At 23.1% G+C, this 20,715-nt stretch overlaps 2 protein-coding genes across 2 annotated transcripts in view; both read left to right on the forward strand.

Annotated features, from left to right (window-relative positions):
- The first annotated feature begins 2,796 nt into the window (after window positions 1–2,796).
- On the forward strand, window positions 2,797–7,261 carry LOC122502756 (3-hydroxyisobutyrate dehydrogenase, mitochondrial). Its single transcript, XM_043612950.1, has 8 exons — window positions 2,797–2,903; window positions 3,161–3,529; window positions 3,766–3,845; window positions 3,967–4,145; window positions 4,237–4,358; window positions 4,420–4,633; window positions 6,455–6,581; window positions 7,009–7,261. Exons 2-8 carry the CDS (start codon window positions 3,484–3,486, stop codon window positions 7,195–7,197), a joined length of 957 nt encoding a protein of 318 aa, XP_043468885.1. The 5' UTR covers window positions 2,797–2,903; window positions 3,161–3,483; the 3' UTR covers window positions 7,198–7,261.
- A 405-nt stretch (window positions 7,262–7,666) lies between these two features.
- Window positions 7,667–20,715, forward strand: part of LOC122502755 (LIM and SH3 domain protein F42H10.3) — a 36,401-nt gene continuing 23,352 nt past the window's right edge. Inside the window, exons 1-2 of the mRNA XM_043612949.1 lie at window positions 7,667–7,952; window positions 17,058–17,152. Of these exons, the coding sequence (XP_043468884.1) occupies window positions 7,884–7,952; window positions 17,058–17,152 (164 nt within the window). The 5' untranslated portion in view covers window positions 7,667–7,883. The remainder of the gene's footprint in view (window positions 7,953–17,057; window positions 17,153–20,715) is intronic.

Here is a 20,715-nt window from a genome sequence, read left to right on the forward strand (position 1 = left end):
AAATTTATAACATTAACTAGCAAATGTTACGCGTGAAAATCGGTTTTTGATTTATTAATATTATTATACAAATTACAAAATTTTATTTTCAATTATCTACTTCAATTTTTGAATAATTACAGATTTAATAAAAAATTCACTTATTAACTAAATAACAAATTTATTATTATTATTCATTATTGTCTAAAATTTTAATAAAATTCTTCGCAACAGTTCAATTATTTACATAAATATAAAAATTCATCTCAGAAATTCAATTATTTACCCAAACAATAAAATTCTTCGCAGAAATTCAAATATTTTTAATACAATTTTAATCAAATTTCGCTAAAGAATTCAATTATTTTTGAAAACTTTAATAAAATTCTTCGACACGATTCTATTATCTTCAAAAATTTTAATAAAATTCTGTATAAGAATTCAATTGTTTACATACATAAATAATAAAATTCTGCAAGAATTTCAATTATTTACATAAAAAATAAAATTCTTCGCATAAATTCAATTGTTTTTAATACAATTTTAATAAAATTTCCTTAAAGGATTTAATTATTTTTAAAAACTTTAATAAAATTCTTTGAAACAATTCAATTATCATCAAAAATTTTAATAAAATTTCTTCAAGGCATTCAATTATTTTTAAAAATTGTAACAAAATAGCTCGAAAAAATTCAATTATTTTCAAAAGTTTTAATAAAATTCTTGTATAAGAATTCAATTATTTACATAAATAATAAAATTATTCTCAGAAATTGAATTATTTTCAATATAATTATAGTTTTAATCAAATTTTTCGAAAGAATTCAATTATTTATAAAAATTGTAATTAAATTCTTAGAATGAATTCAATTTATTTCAAAACTTGTGATAAAATTCTAGACAAGAATCCATTTATTTTCATAAATAAATGTTTCAAAAGAATTTAATTATTTTTAAATTTTCCAATAAAATTCTTTGATAGAATTCAATTACGATCAATGAAATTTGAATTAAATTCCTTCGAAAGATTTTAATTATTTTCAAAAATTTTAACAAACTTCTATATGGGGCATTCCACGCCAAGTCGGACACCTTTTGACTTTTGCATCTCCGATTTTTTTCAAATATTTTTTTTCTTTTAGTGCTCGTTGAAATGAGCTACCATGATTTTTTTCAAATTTTTTCATCAAGCGGTTTAAGAGATACAGGTTTTTGAAAAATCACGTTTTTTACGTAAATTTTTTTCTGAAATGCTTAAACTCGGACAAAAATTGATCAATTTTGACGTTCGATATATGAAAATTTTTGTTTTTACACGTAGTTTTTGATAAAAATATTTAAAAATTTTTTTTAAATTTACCAAAAAAAATTTAAATTTTAAAAATAAAATTTAATTTTTAAGAATGTATGTATCGATCGATTTTTTTCAAAATTTTTTGTGAGAAACTGGTACTAAATTAAGAATTTTTAAGCATAGTCTGATGATGGGCAAACGATGGGATCTATTTGTTTCTGATTTTTCAATTTTTATATTTATAGCTAAAAGTATGAAAATTGAATGAATTATCGTAAGAATGCGATAGAGAAGGACAGACAAAGCTCCTGTCCTCTTCTATCTCATTGTTTTGTTATAAGTTCACGTCTTAAGATTTCATTGTGCGTTGGCCTTTTTCTATTTTACGCGCTGCGTTCATCCGCTACATCTCAAACCTTTAAAATATTTAAACGGTCACGAAATTAAATGTTTTTCTACATATGAATATGCTTTCTCAAAATTACAATAAAGTAATTAATATCCTGAACGTCTTGTAATTCATTTTTCATACTTTTAGCTATAAATATAAAAATTGAAAAATCAGAAACAAATAGATCCCATCGTTTGCCCATCATCAGACTAGGCTTAAAAATTCTTAATTTAGTACCAGTTTCTTACAAAAAATTTTGAAAAAAATCGATCGATACATACATTCTTAAAAATTATATTTTATTTTTAAAATTTAAAATTTTTTAAATATTTTTATCAAAAACTACGTGTAAAAACAAAAATTTTCATATATCGAACGTCAAAATTGATCAATTTTTGTCCGAATTATAAGCATTACAGAAAAAAATTTACGTAAAAAATGTGATTTTTCAAAAACCTGTATCTCTTAAACCGCTTAATGAAAAAATTTGAAAAAAATCATGGTAGCTCATTTCAACGAGCACTAAAAGAAAAAAAATATTTGAAAAAAATCGGAGATGCAAAAGTCAAAAGGTGTCCGACTTGGCGTGGAATGCCCCATATATAAGAATTAAAATTGTTTCACATTGAAAATTATAAGAGTTACAAAAATTGCTACATTTTTTAAACCAAAATGTTATCTTTTACAATTAAAGAAGAGTTCACATATCAACCTCTCATAATATAATAAAATGAATAATAAATTATTATCATTTTCATTTTTATTAAATTTTTATATTTTTAATTTTCTTTTCCTGGGTAAACAACAATTTTTTAAAGATGTTTTCACAATTTTTTGTTGTTAATATTGATAATCACAATTGTTATTTGCAATACTGCATAATATTGACTCTTTATTTTATTTATTTTTTTGAAAAGTATATAATTCATAAATAAATATACATTAAAATGAAATGGAAATTTATGTCATTTTTTTCTTGTTTTTGTTTTCTACTTATTTTGATTCAAAGCGAAAAAAATTTGTATTTTTAACTCACTTCATAATACACAACAAGAGCAATATAATAAATTATAATTTAAATTTTAAATGTTTTTGTTATCGTAAGTAGCTCTTTAGATGGTGATAAGGATTATTTTCTTATCAATGACATCATTTTATTGCTACAGTTCATCATTAAAACAAGTGTTGTTAACATTCACTTTATTTTTAATATAAAAGATAGTCGCCGCATTAATTGTTGTACGATAAATATAATTAAATTTTTCCATTTTTCCCCCTCGCGATTTTCATTTTTTTTTTTTTACATTATTTCAAGTTTCTTTTATATAGATAAAAATATAGTTTTAAAAGTGGGAAATAATAATTTAATATAGTTTAAAATTGAAGAAAAAATTAATTTAATAAATTAAAATTGAAAAACTAAATTTAATAAATTAATTTTTTTTTTAAATGAATATAAAATGTAAAAGAATCAATATTGAATTTATAAAATGCAGGAGTGACTGACCCAGTGAAGAAATACTTTCGGTAGGGAGTGGGATGAATTTAAAGCTTGTTGGACCTTCAAACTGGAAAAAAAAGTGCGTTGACAGTAATTCTTAAACGTGTCTGCTTTGAAACATCCAGACGAAGACGCTTAAAAATATTTTTCTTTCGTGGGAGTGAGTGAATTGGCTTGGCTTTAATTAGCATTACATTGACTCTAGGTCGATAGGCATTTTTATCATTCGAAATAGTTGAGAATTTCAAAGTGTTTAGTGATTTTGGAATTTTTTTTTTTCATTTTTGCTACAAAAAAGTGCAGAAATTATATTCAATAATGGCGTTATCCTTAAGTTTTAGACGATTTTTATATCACTCCAGAGGTAGGTGAATTTTATTTTTATTACATTTTTAACTCGCTACTTGATAATTTTCTTTTATTACAATTTTATGAATTTTCTTTTATTTTATTATAATATTAATTATTCGACTTTACAAAAATTTACAAGCAAATTAAAAATGCACAAATATAATTGAAATAATAAAAAACCGTTTAATAGTTAATTAATTTTTTTATTGAAAGCAGTTTTATAATTATCTATTTATTTTTTATTTACAGGAAGTCGAGAATTTTCAAATGTTGGATTTATTGGTTTGGGACAAATGGGAAGCAGAATGGCAAAGAATATTTTAAAGAAGGTAAAATTAAATTTATAATTGTCAATTAATATAATTATTAATTAATAGTCAAGTACTCTAAATTATTTCTATTATTAACAGGTTAATTTCTCTTTTTACATTTAACGTTTATGTTAAACAGGGTCATAAACTAACAGTGTTTGATGTTAATAAATTTGCTGTTACCAAATTATGCGAATCAGGAGCAACAAGTGCAGAAAGTGCTGCGGAAGTTTCACAAACCTCGGAAATAATAATAACAATGTTACCATCCAATAAACATGTTTTGGACTGTTACACCGGTGAAAAGGGAATTTTGAGGTATTTCAATTAATTATTATTATTTCTCTCTTTATTATTTTTTGAATTTTCCATTTTTTAATTCTGGTTTTAATTTATATTCTAATTTCAGTTTTGCAAAGAAGAATACACTTTTAATTGACAGTAGTACAATAGATCCGTCTGTTTCCGAGACGGTTTCTCAAGAAGCCGAAAAGAAAAATATGAGATTTATCGATGGACCAGTCTCTGGAGGTAGAAAAAAATCGAAAAATTAAAAAATCAAAACATTTTTTGAAATCTACTTTTTTTCTAGGAGTGAATGCGGCTGAAAATGGTACCTTGACTTTTATGGTTGGAGGTTTGAGAAACAATTTTGATGATGCAAAATCAATTTTCGAAGCCATGGGATCAAGAATTGTTCATTGCGGTGAAAAAGTTGGTATGGGACAAGCTGCTAAACTTTGCAACAACATGCTTCTTGCAATCAGTATGATTGGCACAGCTGAAGCTTTCAATCTTGGTCAAAAGTAATGAGATTTCTTTTTTAAACAACTTTTATAGTTGGAAAAAGAATTAGGTTTAAATTTTAATAATTTTATTAGATTTAATTATTTTTAATTTTATTTATTTTAATATTTATTCAATTTAGTTATTTGAATTCATATTTAATTATTCAATTTAATGTGACATAGTAATTAATTAATTAATTAGTTGTCGCTAATATAATTATTTCTAATTGTTAATTTTCGGTAAATTATTACAGGTTTCGGATAGTTCGACTTCTTGAACGCTTTTTTCTGATTATTTTTAGTAAAAGCGACTTTTCGACTTATTTAAAAAAAAAAACGAATTTTTCTACATTTTTTTTACAAAAATTGCTTCAAAATATCACTTTTTGTCACAAAATACAAATTAATTTGTTTTTCTTTTTACTGTAAAAAATAATTGTAGTTATTCCAAATTAATTTTTTATTCATTTTTCTAAGATAATTAAATCGAAATATATAATTCAAAAGTGTTCAAATAATTGAAATTTTGTAAAGATTTATTGAAAATAAGTTATTTATTTTGAGTACCTATTTCATTAAGCTTTTTGAAAATAAAATTTGAGAATCAAAATAAAAAATAGTTTTAAAAAAGGATAAATTACGATAAGTTATATTAACAAAGTAATTCTTAAAATGGCTTATTATAATTTTCTAAAATTGAATTTCAATATTTTCAATTACATATTTCCGAGAATTTAAATATCTCAAAAAAAATTACATTATAATTTTCTTGAAAATACAAATTTTTAGAATTATTGTCAAAATTTTGAAAAAAACAATTATTTTACAAATTTTTAATTAAAATTCTCCAAAAAAGTAATTATATTTTTTTAATTTGTTTAAAAATTGTATTATTTTTGAAAAATAACATAATTATCTACAAAAAAATTAATTAAATTTAGAAAAATGTGCTTTATTAGATTCATCATTAAAATCTTTGGAAAAGTCGTTCATTTTCATTTTTACTTTTAAAATTCTCAAAAAAATATTATTTTTTTAATATTTCCAAAAAATTTTTTTTAAAAATTTAAATATATTTCAATTATTTGGAAACTTTTTTAATAATAAAAAATCTGTTAGCTATTATTTAAAAATTATTCAAAAATTGTTTTAGAAAACAACGTTTAAGAATTTTATTACAATTTTTTAAAATTTTATCATATTTAATAATGTCGGTTGTATATTTTCAATAATTCACCTTAATAACATAAAAAAAATAGTTTAAATTTTAATTAAAATAAAATAAATTAAATTAAAAAATAGAAAACTTTAAAAAGAAATTATGAAGCGTTAGAAATTAAACTTTTATATTCAATTTTAAATAATTAAATTCTCGAAAAACTTTCGGATAATTATTGAAAAATAATTAATTTATAGTGAAGAAGTTTAGTTAAAAATTTTTGAAAGTAATTAAATATTGCATAAATTGCAGTTTTAATTTTTAGAAATAATTAAATTTCTGCAATATCTGTAAGTGGAAAATTAAAATTTTAAATTCCTGTGCAAAAATAAATAACAAGTATTTAAATATTTGTATTTAACTAAATTATTTTATTTTTGAATAATTGAATTTAGAAAACAGTGATTTGTCAGGGAAATTCAAACTGAAATTTTTGTGAGAATACTGAATAAACTAAACTACTTTTTCGTTTTTTTGTTTAAATCTTTAATCGAATAAAGCGACTTTTTTTGCGCCTTAAACTCGATCCGAAACCTGTTATTCATTAATCACAAATTTTTAATTTGGAATTACTTTAGATAATAATAAATATTTAATTAATATAAAATTAATTTAATCAGGTTGGGATTGGATTCAAAAGTATTAGCAGAAATTGTTAATTCAAGTTCAGGAAGATGTTGGGCTTCTGAAGTTTACAATCCAGTTCCAGGACTAATTCCAAATGTTCCAAGTAGCAATAATTACCAGGTAATTTAAAGAAGAAATTTATTTTTCTTTCAATTAATATTTTTCTCTTAATTACTATATAATTTCTTAATTATACAATTTTTATTATTTATTTTCACATTAAAATTTTAATTTCATTTCAAACTTTACTTTTACCTTTAAATTAAATATACCTAAACATTTAACTATAAAATTAGTTAAATAAATTAGTTTTTTTAGTAAATTATTTAGTTTTTTTTATTAGGTTTTTGAATTTAGTTTCTATTTAGTTTTTTATTTAGTTTTTCAATTTAATTCTTTTATAATTAGTTTTTTTATTTACTTATTTAGTCAATTAATTAAATTAGTCAAATAAATTTCACTGAAATAAAAAATTCGAAAAAAATATTTTTAAACAAATAAGAATAATTAAGTAAAAAAAATAACAAATTTATATTTTTCTAAATAGGGAGGATTTGGAACAACGTTAATGGCGAAGGATTTGGGACTAGCTCAAGATATTGCGAGTAGAAGTAAAACACCAATTTTACTTGGCTCTTTAGCGCATCAAATTTATCTGGCCGTCATTTCAAAAGGCTTTGCAGATAAAGATTTCAGCGTGATTTATCAATTTTTAAAAGACGATAAAAAAACATAATTTGGAAAATTTATTTCCTTATTGTTATTATGTTAACTAATTAAAATTTTTCATTACTGTTTAATTGTTTATTATTCTTAAAACCAGATTTAAAAAAATATAAATACATTGGTTGGTTTAAAAAGCATTTTTTGAATTTTAAATTTCCCGCCAAGTGACAATTTCGTAAAATACAGCGCGACACATAAAAACACATTCAACAGGGGCAAACTGATCACAATGGAAAATTCTGAATAAAACTGGATTTAATCTAATCACTCGATATTAATAGACTTATTTAGTGGATATTATGTCATCCGGATTAATAATCTTCAATTTAGTGTAAAAATAGATCTTATTTAATTTGTAAAATTGAGAAAATATCCGAGGAGCAAAGTTCCAAATTCAAATTTAGTTCGAATTGTGGTTGCTAGAGTGCGGGACGATGTTGGAGTTTTATTTTTGTAGTGTGTTGGTGGTGGGGGAGGTTGAGAGAGGGCAGTGTAGTCCAGTGCTGGCGCTTGTGGTAACTTCGGCTTTTCTTTTGGTATTTGTCTCGTGGCTTGGTGTTTTTTTTGCACCTTGAAAACAAGTGTTTTTCGTGAAAATCCCTCAAAACCCGCATCCTTATACAGTGATTAGATGTATATCTAAGTGCAAGTGTCTGTGTACACGTGTAAAAGCAGACTGTAAATTTCAATCTCAAGATGAGTAAGACGTGTGCCCGTTGTGAGAAAACGGTCTACCCGATCGAGGAGCTCAAATGCCTTGACAAGGTGCGTAAAGCTGCATTTATCCTGAGATTTTTAACCCTATTTTATCACTAGTGCATTATTCTTATCGAGTGCATTCAATTGAATTACTCACAAAGTACTTGGAAAACAAACGTGATTATCGTCTAGAAGTGAAACTTAACCAAAAAAAAAGATCTTTTTTTTCATTGTTTTGCCTGAATATCAGTGTTCCATAGTTGTATCCGCTTCAACGGTTTTTTTTTTGCAAGAGATTTGTCTTTTTTTCATCCGCAGAGAATAACGAAAATTGTGATTTTTTTTCATGTTTTTTCGAGTAGAGGTTAGGAGAGGTTATAAAAGCATTTGAGAGAAAGAGAGAGGTGATTTACTAACGGAGCATTTTGCGTGCTACATCCGTGAATAAAGTGTGGCTGGATCTTCCTGAGCTACTTTGCATACGGAGGAAGATGCAATTTATACGTTTACACGTGTCTTGGTAAAGAAATTGTCGAACGTTCGTTGCACTCATCTAACAAATTGTGTTTATGATTTGACATACATTTTCTTATTACTTAAAAAAAAAGAGAGAATTATTGCTGGGACATAAAACGTGCTTTAATTCACTTACTCAGCAGAGTTGATCTTTCGGAATATTACAAGTAAGAGAAAATTCTTGACGTGTCATGGCACTTGAATATTACACCGCAAGTTTAGCCACTGTTGAAATATGGAAGTCTTTAAATGTCATGGATCTTTCTTGTCTCTAGCAAATCAAAAAAAATTTTCTTCCCGTAAATTTGAATTGCTTCTTGACAAACTTCAGGTTTGCCATAGGTCAGGGAAATTACGGAATTTGGGGAAAAGTCAGGGAATAGTCAGGGATTTTTATTAAAGTACTGGAAAAAATTGAATTTTGAAAAAGTTACTAATTGTTGCAGAAATTCAATTATTATATTATTTCAAAAATTTTCCTCAATTTAATGATTTCCAATAAAATTATTCAAATAATTCAATTATTTAAAAAAAACTTTTAATAAAATTCAACGCAAACATTTAATTATTTTCATAAATAATAAAAATTTCAAAGAAATTCAATTATTTACAAATTGCTTTGCAATAATTAAATTATTTGCATAAATAATAAAACTTTTTACAGGGATTAAATTATTTTCATAAATAATAAAACTCATCGCAGAACTTCATTTACTTTTAGTACGATTTTAATCGAATTTCTCGAAAAATGAAAATTATTCTTGAAAATTTTATTAAAATTCTTCGAAAAAATTCAATTATTTAAACATTCGTTGATAAAATTCTTTTTATCAAAATTAAAATTTAAGAAACATTCAATTATTATTCAATAAATTATTTATCTCTTTATTTAAATAATTGAATTCTTGTAGAATTTTCTAATAAAAATTGATTCAAAAATTAATTACAGTTAAAATTTTAGATAATAATTGAATTTTTCAAGCTTTATAGAATTTTTTGAAACAATTGATTATAATCTTTGAAAATTTGAATTTTTCATACTTTTAACTGACAATTCTGTAGAATTAATTTTGCTGAAAAATTTTAATTAAATTTTTTTTTAATTATGACAAGTTTTTATTTTCTACATATTTAATTAAAAAATTTCCGAATAATTGAAATTTTGTAAAATTGAATTGTAAACAAATGGATTTGAAAATTCTCAAGGAACTTTTGCAAAAATTATTAAAAATAATTGATAATTGAATTCTTTCAAAGAATTTTGATAAAATTCTTGAAAATAATTTACATTTTTCGAAAAATTTATTTAAAATTGTTTTAAAAATAATTGAAATCTTGTGAAGAATTTTATTATTTAGGAGAATAATTGAATTTTTACAACGAATATTTATTACATTTTTTTTAAATAATTGAAATCTTTTGAAGAATTTTATTATTTATGAAAATATGTAATTGAATTTTTGCAAAAAATTTTTGAAAATAATTACATTTTTAAAGGAATTTATTTAAAAATTGTACTAAAAATAATTGAAATACTGTATGAAAAATTTTATTGTTTATAAAAATAATTGAATTCTTACAAGGAATTTTATTACATTTTTTTAAATAATTGAATTCGTGTGAAAAATTTTATTATATTGAATTCTTGCGAAGGATTTTATTAGAATTTTTGTAAATAATTTAATTTCTTTTTGATAAATTTTATGAAAATTTAAATTATTATAAATAATAATTCGACTCGAAGTCATCGATATCTTCATGTTTTATATTAATATTCTTATAAGTGGTTGAATTTAAAATGTTTCGAAAATCTCAATTTCTATGGAATAATGATTAAATATTTATTTAATTATTTTTAGAGTGAATCAGAATATTCTTTAGGGTCAGGAAAACAAATTTTTGTCAAAATTTTGTCTGTAAATCAGGGAAAACAAAATTAATTTTTTGTTGCAATCGTGAAACTTTTTTTCTGTTCCAAATTGAAAAAAAATTATTTTCATCTTTAAAAAAACTGAATTTTATGTAGAAAGTGCACGAATTTTCTGTTCACAAAATTCTTAAATCTTGGTTTCTTTAAATTTGGTCCAGTTTTTTGTTTGGCTCAAATCTCAAATTGACAAGAATTCTCCATTTGCAAATTTATATTCTGTAATGAAATTGATAAACACTTGTTTAGTGTCAGTGTTATGAAATGTTACGTTTGTGTGTAAATGCGTAATAATCATTTTTATTTGTTCTCTTAGAATCGAAAAGAGAATTTCCATTATCAGCTGTAATTGGGAGCTAACTATCAATATAGACACAAGATAAATATTATCTCTGAATTTATCAATTCACATATTTTTGGAATCTGCTCTCAAAATATTTCGTCAAAATTTCACTATTTCTATTCTCAATAATTATTTTCCCGATTTTAAATCTGCTCTTAATTTTTTCTCTCTCAAAATTTTACTATCGCTGCTCTAAATTATTTTCCGTTGTAAATCTGCTCTCAAAATATTTCTCTTTTAAAATTTTACTATTAATATACTCTAAATTATTTTCCTTGTTGTAAATCTGCTTTAAAAATATTTCTCTTTTAAAATTTTACTATTAATATACTCGAAATTATTTTTCCTGAATTGTAAATTGTGTTTATTTCGTACAATTGCTTAAAACTATTTTTTTGCTTGTTTATTATAGTATTTTATATTATAGTTTATTATATTATAGTATTATTGTTATTATTCTAAATATAATTCGAATCTTTTATTATTCCTTGAAAATAATAGAAAGAAAATGAATTTTTGGCACAAAATGAATTCTTGATTCAACTTTACTATTGCATTGAGATTGGATGTTATCTTTTGAAGATCTAAAAGATGGAGAGGAATAAGAGAAAAAAGAGTGGAGATATTAACTCTTGAAGTTTCATGTTACAAGGCTTGTTGCAGGGCGGGGACAAAAATTGAAACGCACAAAGGACAATTAGAGCAGACTCGAATGACGAAGAGGCTTCGACCTCTCTTTCTCTCTTTCTTCCTCTCTCTTTCTCTCCTAACGTAATTTTACAAATGTCATTGCTGCTAAATTGGCCCTTATCGCTATAAAAAAAGAAAAAATTCCTGCGGGTTGTATTTATTAAGTAAAAAAAAAATATTAAATCTAATCTTCCCCCTTCAATGTCACATATTTTCATCTCTCAAAACATCTAATTAGATTCCACCTAATTAGAGACTATTATAACGTTTTAATTTTATCTTCTACGTAGATTTTCCACTCTACTTGACAGTTTCAAATTGAACTTCGTTCTTTTTTTATCAATAATCCATGATTTTGGACAAATAAAAATCTAAATAAAAAATTATTTATTCGATTTGATTTTTTTCCTAACTTGGAAAAATTATCAATTTTAGAAGTTTTTTTTTTAATTTATTTTTTTGTTTCTGAAATTATTGTATTTCGACGATAGTGCGAATAAAAAAAATGAATAATTCTTGGTAATTATCTTGATCACCATCTCTTGTTATTTGCACATCGTGCTCGTGAACAAGCTGTATTTTGATGTAAGTTAATTCTTTTATAAGTCGGTTGTCTCGAACAAACAATACATATAACTATAGCAAGTAAATTTGCATTCACCCATATATATATATATATATATATATATATTTCAAAAACGAAGGACGTCAAGAGATGTTCTTTACTTGGCGAGATATTGTAATCACTTTGACCCCATAATGAAAGAGCCATTCCTTGTCTGATTATTTTGTTTTTTTTTTAATTCACCTCTCTTCTGTTATTAAATTTTTAATTCCACCTGTTTGATAATCGTCTACTTTTCGTATTTTCAACTAAAAACATCTCTTGTTAGATAAAAGGAATTTTTTTTCCTTTCGAGAAAAAATATTGAGAAAAATATTTTGGTCTCTAATATTTTTTTAATTTATTTTCTATTTATTTTTATTTTTTTTTTTGTATTCTATTTATTTTTTATTTTCATAAATTTCTTGTATCCTATTTATTTTTTTATTTACAGACCACGAATATTGACTTTTTCGATTTTTTTTTACTATTTTCAAAAACGTGACTTTTTTCGACTTATTTTCAAAAATTGCGACTTTTTCGAACTTTCTTCCAAATATTGCAACAAAATACCACAATTTTTCTATAAAATGAAATTTCTTTCGATTATTATAGTGTGAAAAATATAACTATAGACAAATCATTCAAAAATTATTTTAATTACCAATTTTTCTAATTAAATTTTCGAAATATACAATTAAAGATATTTTGAATAATTAAAATTTTGTAAAATTTAATTGAAAATAATTGATTTTCTTCAAGTATTTTGTTACAATTTTTAAAATTCAACTTTTGAAGAATTATAATTTCAGATTTTGAAAATAATATTGAATTCTCAAAAATTTTAACAATGCACAAGTTAGTTATGAACGAAAACTACACGGAAAAAAAAAGTACGTGAAAGTTTCATTGACTTGGTACTTGACTTTTGGATACGACACAAAATACTAAAAACAGTCTAGTCATTTTGCATGAGAGTTTCAAAAGCAGTCAATGAAATATTCTAGTACCTTGCTTGAGAATTTCATTGACTTTCAAAAAAATTGTAAAATAAAAAAAATAATTTCCACTTGTTCACACAGTTTTTCTGAAATTCACTCATTCATTCACATATATTGATAATTAATCACACAAACAAAGAACAATTATTGTATCACTTTTCGACATTCGTCAACACTTATGAACTAACCTATAACACACACATATATTCGCGTATAACTTAAATATAAACACACACTTAACACTTAAAAGTACGTATCGAATTGTTCTTATATACCACATGGTGAAATTTTTCACGACTTCTGAGACATGCTATTTCACTGAAAACTGATACTTACATAACATTCTGTTTTGTGAGAAACACAAAATTAAAAATATTTTTTTGAAAGTCAATTCTTGAAGACAAATATATATTAACACTATTTGTTTTTCATAAAATAGTAGTATATTCACATCTGAAATTAACACAAATGGAAACAGACGATCAGCTGGCATTTACCTTGGGTAGAATCGCGCAACGCACACTGCGCATGCTCTACAGAATTTTCAAGCGCAGTCAACTAATCTTTCACGTACTTTATAAAACTGAACAAATGACTTTTCGTTAAAATTTAAAAAACACTGTTGCCCATACTAGTACTAGAATAACTCTAGGACTTTTCTATATTTTTTAATAAAAAGTATATAATACAGCCTTGTATTTTGTGTCCTATCCAAAAGTCAAGCACTTTCAAGAAAGGATTCACGTACTTTTTTTTTCCGTGTATTGCCGAAATAAATATTTTCAAAAATTACTGACTTTTAATAACTAAACAAAAAATGAAACATTTGGAATATTTATTATTTATTTTTCTAATACCTACGTGACGCAAAATATTATTGGGATAGAAAATTAAATTTAAAGGAAGATTTTTTTATTTCTTTTTAGTTTGTATTTTTTTGCAAAAAAATTATTTTCTATATTAAAAAAATTAATTTTTAACCAAGTAAATAGTTAAAATTTTCAATATTTTATTTTTTATAAATAATAATCATGACAAATTTTTAAATAAAAAAGTTTTCTGGTCATTTGAACTTTCAAAACTTGAGGAAAATGAAGAAATAAATAAATTTCGTTCATTTGAGAGTTCAGAACTTTAGGGCCATAAATTTTAATGAAAACATCTTCAAGTGTAAATTTAAAAATGAAAATTAATGAAAATTAGCTTTTAAAAATTATATTATTAAAAAAATATTTTTGAGAAAAATAATTCTTAGAATTTTTTCATTCTAATTTTTAAAAATTAAATTATTTTCAATATTTTTAATTTTTACGTATGTATTTCCGAAAATTCAAAAACATACAAAAAATAATAATATTAAAATTTTTGAGAATCATTTTTAACAGTTTGGAGAAAACAATCGTGTTTAAAATTTTTGATTAAAATTCTTCAACAAATTAATTAGTTTGTTTGAAATTATGCAAAAATTCTTGTAAGAAATTAAATTATTTTCGAAAAATGATATTACAATATTTAAAAAAAAACTTCGAATTGTTTTATCATAATTTTTTCTGATTCAATTAACTTTGAAAATAAGTAAATTAAAATTATTGAAAATTAATTTTTTTAGTCTCATTAAAATTTCGGAGAAATCATGTTCATATTTATAATTAAAATTCTTCAAAAATTTGATTTTTTTATATTTTTGAAAAACTCAATTATTTTTAGAAGATTTTACCAAATTTCAATTATTTGGAAATGGACAGTTTTAATTATTATAAAAATTGAACTTTTGTATTTAAATAATTGAATATTCTCGAAGAACTTTTGGAAAATTATTAAAAATAATTGATTTAGAGATGAAGTTTAGTTAAAAATTGTGGAAAATAATTGGATTTTGGAAGAGTTATAGTTGTAATTTTTAGAAATTAAATTTCAGAAGGTCTTAAATTGAACATTATTTAATTTTACGCGCCGTGAAAAGACAAATAAGAAGTATTTTAATATTTATCTAACAAAATTATTTAACTTTTGAATAATTGAATTTATAAATCAGTAAAAGGTCAGGGAAATACAAAATAACATGTTTGTGACAATACTGAATTAAATAAACGACTTTTTCGATTTTTTTGTATTTTTAATCGACTGAAGCAACTTTTTTGGCGCCTTAAATTCGATTCGAGGCCCTGTCTTTATTTTCTTTCACTTTTATTAATTTTCTATATTTTTATTTATTTATTTTCTTTCATTTTTAGGTATACTTATTTGCTTTTACTCATTTTTGTTTATTTCATTATTTGTATTTTTTTAATTAGATTAGACCAGAATAATAATGAGTATGGGAAAGAAATATTTTTTATTTTTACTCATTTTCGTTTATTTTAATTATTTATATTTTTTAAATTTAGATTAGAACAGAATAATGAGTGTGGGATTAAAGAAAGAGTTATGCACAAAAATAAAAAATTTTCATGATTGTGAGGAGAGGAAGTGTGTGATGATTATTGTGCGAAAAGAACTTTTGCGAGATGACACCAGTGGAATTCGTTTGATTCGTATTCTCTTATAAATATTACGAAAGTGTGAATAATAAATAAAGGTCCATCATTAAATTTTTTCCTTCGATAAGCATCTGATTTTCTCTCTTTCTCTCAAATAGAATTGTGGCATCTCTGGTATGTATCCGGTGTACTCGCTATTTAGTAATCGTTACCCGAGATATTACTGCCATTGTTCTTCTCTGGGGTGACTCCTACTTTTTTTCTTTTTTTTTTTTTTTTTTTATTTGCGCTGAACGATTCGTAAAAACCGGACGAACTTTCACTTTCAATGGCAAACAATGATTTATTATATTCGTTTCAAACGACCCCGAGATTGTTTATAATTTATTTTTTTTCCTCGTGCGTGTCCAACTTTTCCAGCGACAACGTTATTAGGTTTTGCCAGCTTCATTAGTTCAAGGACGAATTCTTTAGAGTTGTGGAAATTGAGAAATTCGATACAATCTCCTTTTTTATTATTATATTACAAGTTTTGCAAAAAGTGTCGGATCAAATTCTCTCAATAAAGTTGAATTAGTTCATTTTAATTGGGTATTTTGTATTTTAATTAGATTGTAATGCGAATTTTTCTAATGTTTAATAATTAAATACCTACTGATCTTATATTTTTGGACGAATTTTTGATTCGTTGATAACGATTTTGAACGAATTTTATATTCGTTGATAAAAATTTTTGTCGAACTTTATATTCGTTGATAACAATTTTGATCGAATTTTATATTCGTTGATAATAATTTTTGTCGAATTTCATATTCTTTGATAATAATTTTGAATCTATATTTTATTCGTTGATAATAATTTTTGTCGAATTGTACATTTGTTGATAATAATTTTGAATGAATATTTTATTCGTTGATAATAATTTTCAGTAAATTTTCTATTTTATATTCATTAATAATTGTTAACGAATTTTATATTCATCAATAATTTTTTATCAAATTTTACATTCGTTGATAATAATTTTTAATAAGAAAAAAAATTTTTATACAGTTTGAATTGTAAATTCCGCTTATAGCCTAAATGTGAAATTTTCTTGGGAGTTTTTTTTTACTTTCGCGTGTCGAAAGTTAGCAGATGTCGCAATGAAGTTCCGGTCTCGGTGAGAGTCTATTATATATGAAGATTATGTGAGTTATAATAGAAGTTGAAATAATCAGGAAGATATAATTGTTAGTCTTTCGAGATTTTTGAATAAAAAAACACAAATCTGACTCACTGATTAATTTTTCTGTCTCCTTCTCTCGATTTGTCATGCGATGATGAATCCAGTTTAGATAAAACTCTCGTTGCTATATTTTCCCCCAAGAAGATAAATCATATCATTAATGATTCTTTTATTCTAAATTTTATCAATTGTTAATTTACTATTTACAGTTCACAATTTAGAATTTACAATTTATGATTTACAATTTACAATTCTTCCTTTATGTAGATTTCCTGTATTTAGAAAAAAAATTATTTATTTTGCAAAATAGAGTTAAATTTTCGGATTTTTTTCTAGAATATTTTAAATAGTTGTGTTGGTGCTAATTGATTTTCTTCTTTTGCAGACTTGGCATAAACAATGTTTCAAGTGTCAAGGATGTGGAATGACCCTGAATATGCGCACTTACAAAGGTTTCAACAAACAACCATACTGCGAAGCGTAAGTGTTATCATTAATTAAACAAGTAGTTTCAATAAAAAAAATTTCGATTAAATTTAAAAATTTAGTTCAAAAAAGCTAAAAAATATATTTCTGGAGGAATTTTCAAAATCGTTTGTCGTACGAAAGAAATTTAACACAAGTTGTTGATTTTGTGCAGAGAACGAAGAGCAATTTTTTACTATACGAACGAAGAGCCGAGGGGACAGTGCGATAGAGTTTTTAGCACTTTCCTGTGATACTCTTCGTACAATTTTTCAATTTTTACGATTCTTTCAGTTTTAAGGATTTATTGCTACCATTTCACGCTTCATTCGCTTTACACGCATTACAAACTTCTAACAAGAGGAGAATTAAGTTCGTTTCGAAATATGCTGTCGGATAATTCGGACTCATGGGAATAAAATTCTACGAGGAAAATTGTAGAAATCTTAATTTTTAGAGTGTGTATACTTTCTACTCACGGAAGTCAGGGAAAAGTCAGGGAAATTAGAATTGGTCAGGGAAATCAGGCAAAAGTCAGAGATTTTTTATTAAAAGTACTGAAAAAAAATTAAATTTATAGAATTCATAAGAAAATTCTGAATTTTTGTATCTTTTTTGTTTCTGTTTTGTTTTTATTTCTGACAATAATTTCTGTTTAAATAACTTAATTCTTAGAGAACTATCATAAAATTATTACTTATAAATTATTTAATGAATAATTTTACTTAAATATTTCAAAATTAATTGAATTTTAAAAGAGTTGCGTTTACAATTTTCATAAATAGATGAAAACTTCAAAAGGTTTTAATTTGATATTTTATAAAATTTCAATTTTTAAGGAATTTAATTAGAAATTTTAAAAAACTTAAATTTTCGACAAATTTTAACAATTCAAATACTTCTGAAATCAGTTAAATTTTTTAATATATGTGACGCTCCACGAGAAAAGGGACCTTATTTACTCTTGTCATAAGGTCTCTTTTCTCGTGGAGCGTCACATATATTTAATTAATTTTTTAAAGTAATGGATTTAAAAAAGAGAATTTTAGTAAAAAAAGCTAAAAAATTGAATTTTGGAGATGTTACAAATGATTGCGGAAATTCAATTATTTAAAATGAAATTTAAATAAAATTCTTTAAAAAATATAGGGTAAGTGCGGGTATAGTCGGACAGTACTAGTAGTCGGACACTTTCGTGTTTTTTGACAAATAAATAATAATGCATTGTGATAATTGCTTTAAAAAGTATACTAGACGAATGTGTGAAGTTTATATTTTATTAAAATAGTGTTATTTTCGAAAATAATGAAACAAGAAATATTTTATTTAATGCTTTAAAAATCATGGTGTCCGACTATAGATACAATCATTTTCGAGTAGCGCGATGAGTGGCACAAAGTTTTGTTGATAATTAATCATAAATATTAAAACTTATAGGGTTTAAATATTATATTAATAACTTCTAATATGCTTTAATTCCATTTTCCAGCAGATAGCAATTAAAAAATTATCTTTTTCTTTTTATAAATTCAAAATATCTGACAGATGTCCGACTATAGAAACAAGGGGAAAAAGTGTCCGACTACTAAAGCATTCGTAATTTTTTATTAAAATGTTTATATTTTATTAAATACTCAACTATTTGTAACAAATTTATATGATTTTTAATCCTGAAGAACTCCTTTAATTAATAATGTGCTTATAAACACAGTAGATATTTGCTATTTCAAGAAAAAAAGCATAATTTAAGATTGTATCCTTAAGTGTCCGACTACTAGTGCATTTACCCTACCTATTATTTAAAAAAGTTTTGACAACATTCTTTACAAGATTTAGTTAATAAAATTTTCCGATACAATTCAATTATTTTCAATACAATTCTTATTAAGAATTCAATTATTTTCACAAATAACAAATTTTTTATGTGAATTTAATAATTTAAAAATATTTGAATAAAATTCTTCGAGAGAAATCAATTATTTTCACAAATAATAAAATTTTTCTCGACAATTCAATTATTTTCAAAAATTTTGATATAAAATACTTTATAAATTTGAAAAATTGTAATAAAATTTATCATAGAATTAAATTATTTTTGTAAAATACAACATTCTTTCTTGAAATTACAATTATTGTCAAAAATGTTAGTAAAAATCTTTGAAACATTTAAATTATTTTTGTAAAAAATAAAATTCTTCTTAGAAATTCAATTATTTAAGAAATTTTAATAAAAATTGATCCCAAAAAATTTATTAAATTCTTCGTCAGATTTCAATTATTTTAAATTTTTTAATGAAATTTCATCAAAAGAATTAAATGATTTTCAAAAAGTTATAAAAAAATTCTGAGAAATTCAATTATTTATAAAAATTTTAATAAAATTCTTTACAAGAAATCAATTATTTTCGTAAATAATAAAACTTTTGATAAAATGCTTTTCAAATTTAAAAAATTATAATTAAAATTGATCATAGAATTAAATTATTTCCGTAAAATATAACATTCAATTATTGCCAAAAATGTTAATAAAAATCTTCAAAACAATTCAATTATTTTCGTAAAAAATAAAATTCTTCATAGGAATTAAATTATTTAAGAAACTTTAACAAAAATCGATGCCAAGAATTCAATTATTTTCGCAAATAAAATTTTTCACAGGAATTCGATTATTTCAACAAAAAATTTATTAAAATTTTTCGTTAGATTTTAATTGTATACAATTTTTTAATAAAATTTCTCGAAAAAATTTAATTATTTTCAAAAAGTTTTTAAAAATTTTGAGAAAATCATTTAAAAAATTTGAATAAAATTCTTCACAAGAGATCAATTATTTTCATAAATAATAAAACTTTTCTCCGGAATACAATTATTTTCACAAATAAAATAGGTACTTCACAGGAATTCAATTATTTAAAAAAAATTTTAATAAAATTTGTTGCAAGGATTCAATTAGTTTCATATAAATAACAAAACTTATCGCAGAATTTCAATTATTTTTTATACAATTTTAAGTGCAATGATAGAAAATTGTACTTATTCTTAATTTTTTTTTTTAAATTCGCCGAAAGAATTCAATTATTTTTTAAAAATTTGATAAAATTCTTCATAAAAATTCAATTTTAAGAAATATTCAATTATTGAATAAATTATTTATTTTTGTATTTAAATAGTTGAATTCTCGAAGAATTTTCTAATAAAATTTAATTTAAATATAAATTTATTACCTAAAGGTAATAAATTAATAATTGAATATTAAACGCATTATAACGTGAACTGTTAGAAATAATTGAATTTTAAAAAGGTTTCAAACGAATATTTTTGAGAATATGAATTTTTCATGCTTTTAACTGACAATTGTGTAGAATTAATTTTTTTGAAAAAGTTTATTGGATTTTTTTGAAATAATTTGAATGTTTTATTTTCTAATTATATATTTAATTAAAGAATTTCCGAATAATCGAAATTTCACGTAAAATTGAATTGTAAACAAATAGATTTAAAAATTCTCAAAGAACTTTTTCAAAAATTATTAAAAATGATTGATTTAGGGAAAAATTTTAGTTAAAAATTCTAGAAAA

The sequence above is a fragment of the Leptopilina heterotoma genome, unplaced genomic scaffold (genome assembly GCF_015476425.1).
Source record: "Leptopilina heterotoma isolate Lh14 unplaced genomic scaffold, ASM1547642v1 Lhet_237, whole genome shotgun sequence".
In the NCBI taxonomy this organism is placed as follows: domain Eukaryota; kingdom Metazoa; phylum Arthropoda; class Insecta; order Hymenoptera; family Figitidae; genus Leptopilina; species Leptopilina heterotoma.

Bases quoted from the DNA above. Each gene is read 5' to 3' on its own strand.
- LOC122502756 (XM_043612950.1), top strand. From the start codon at position 3,484: ATGGCGTTATCCTTAAGTTTTAGACGATTTTTATATCACTCCAGAG. The intron at 4,359-4,419 runs GTAGAAAAAAAT...CTTTTTTTCTAG, and splicing joins CGATGGACCAGTCTCTGGAG to GAGTGAATGCGGCTGAAAAT. The intron at 4,634-6,454 runs GTAATGAGATTT...TAATTTAATCAG, and splicing joins GCTTTCAATCTTGGTCAAAA to GTTGGGATTGGATTCAAAAG.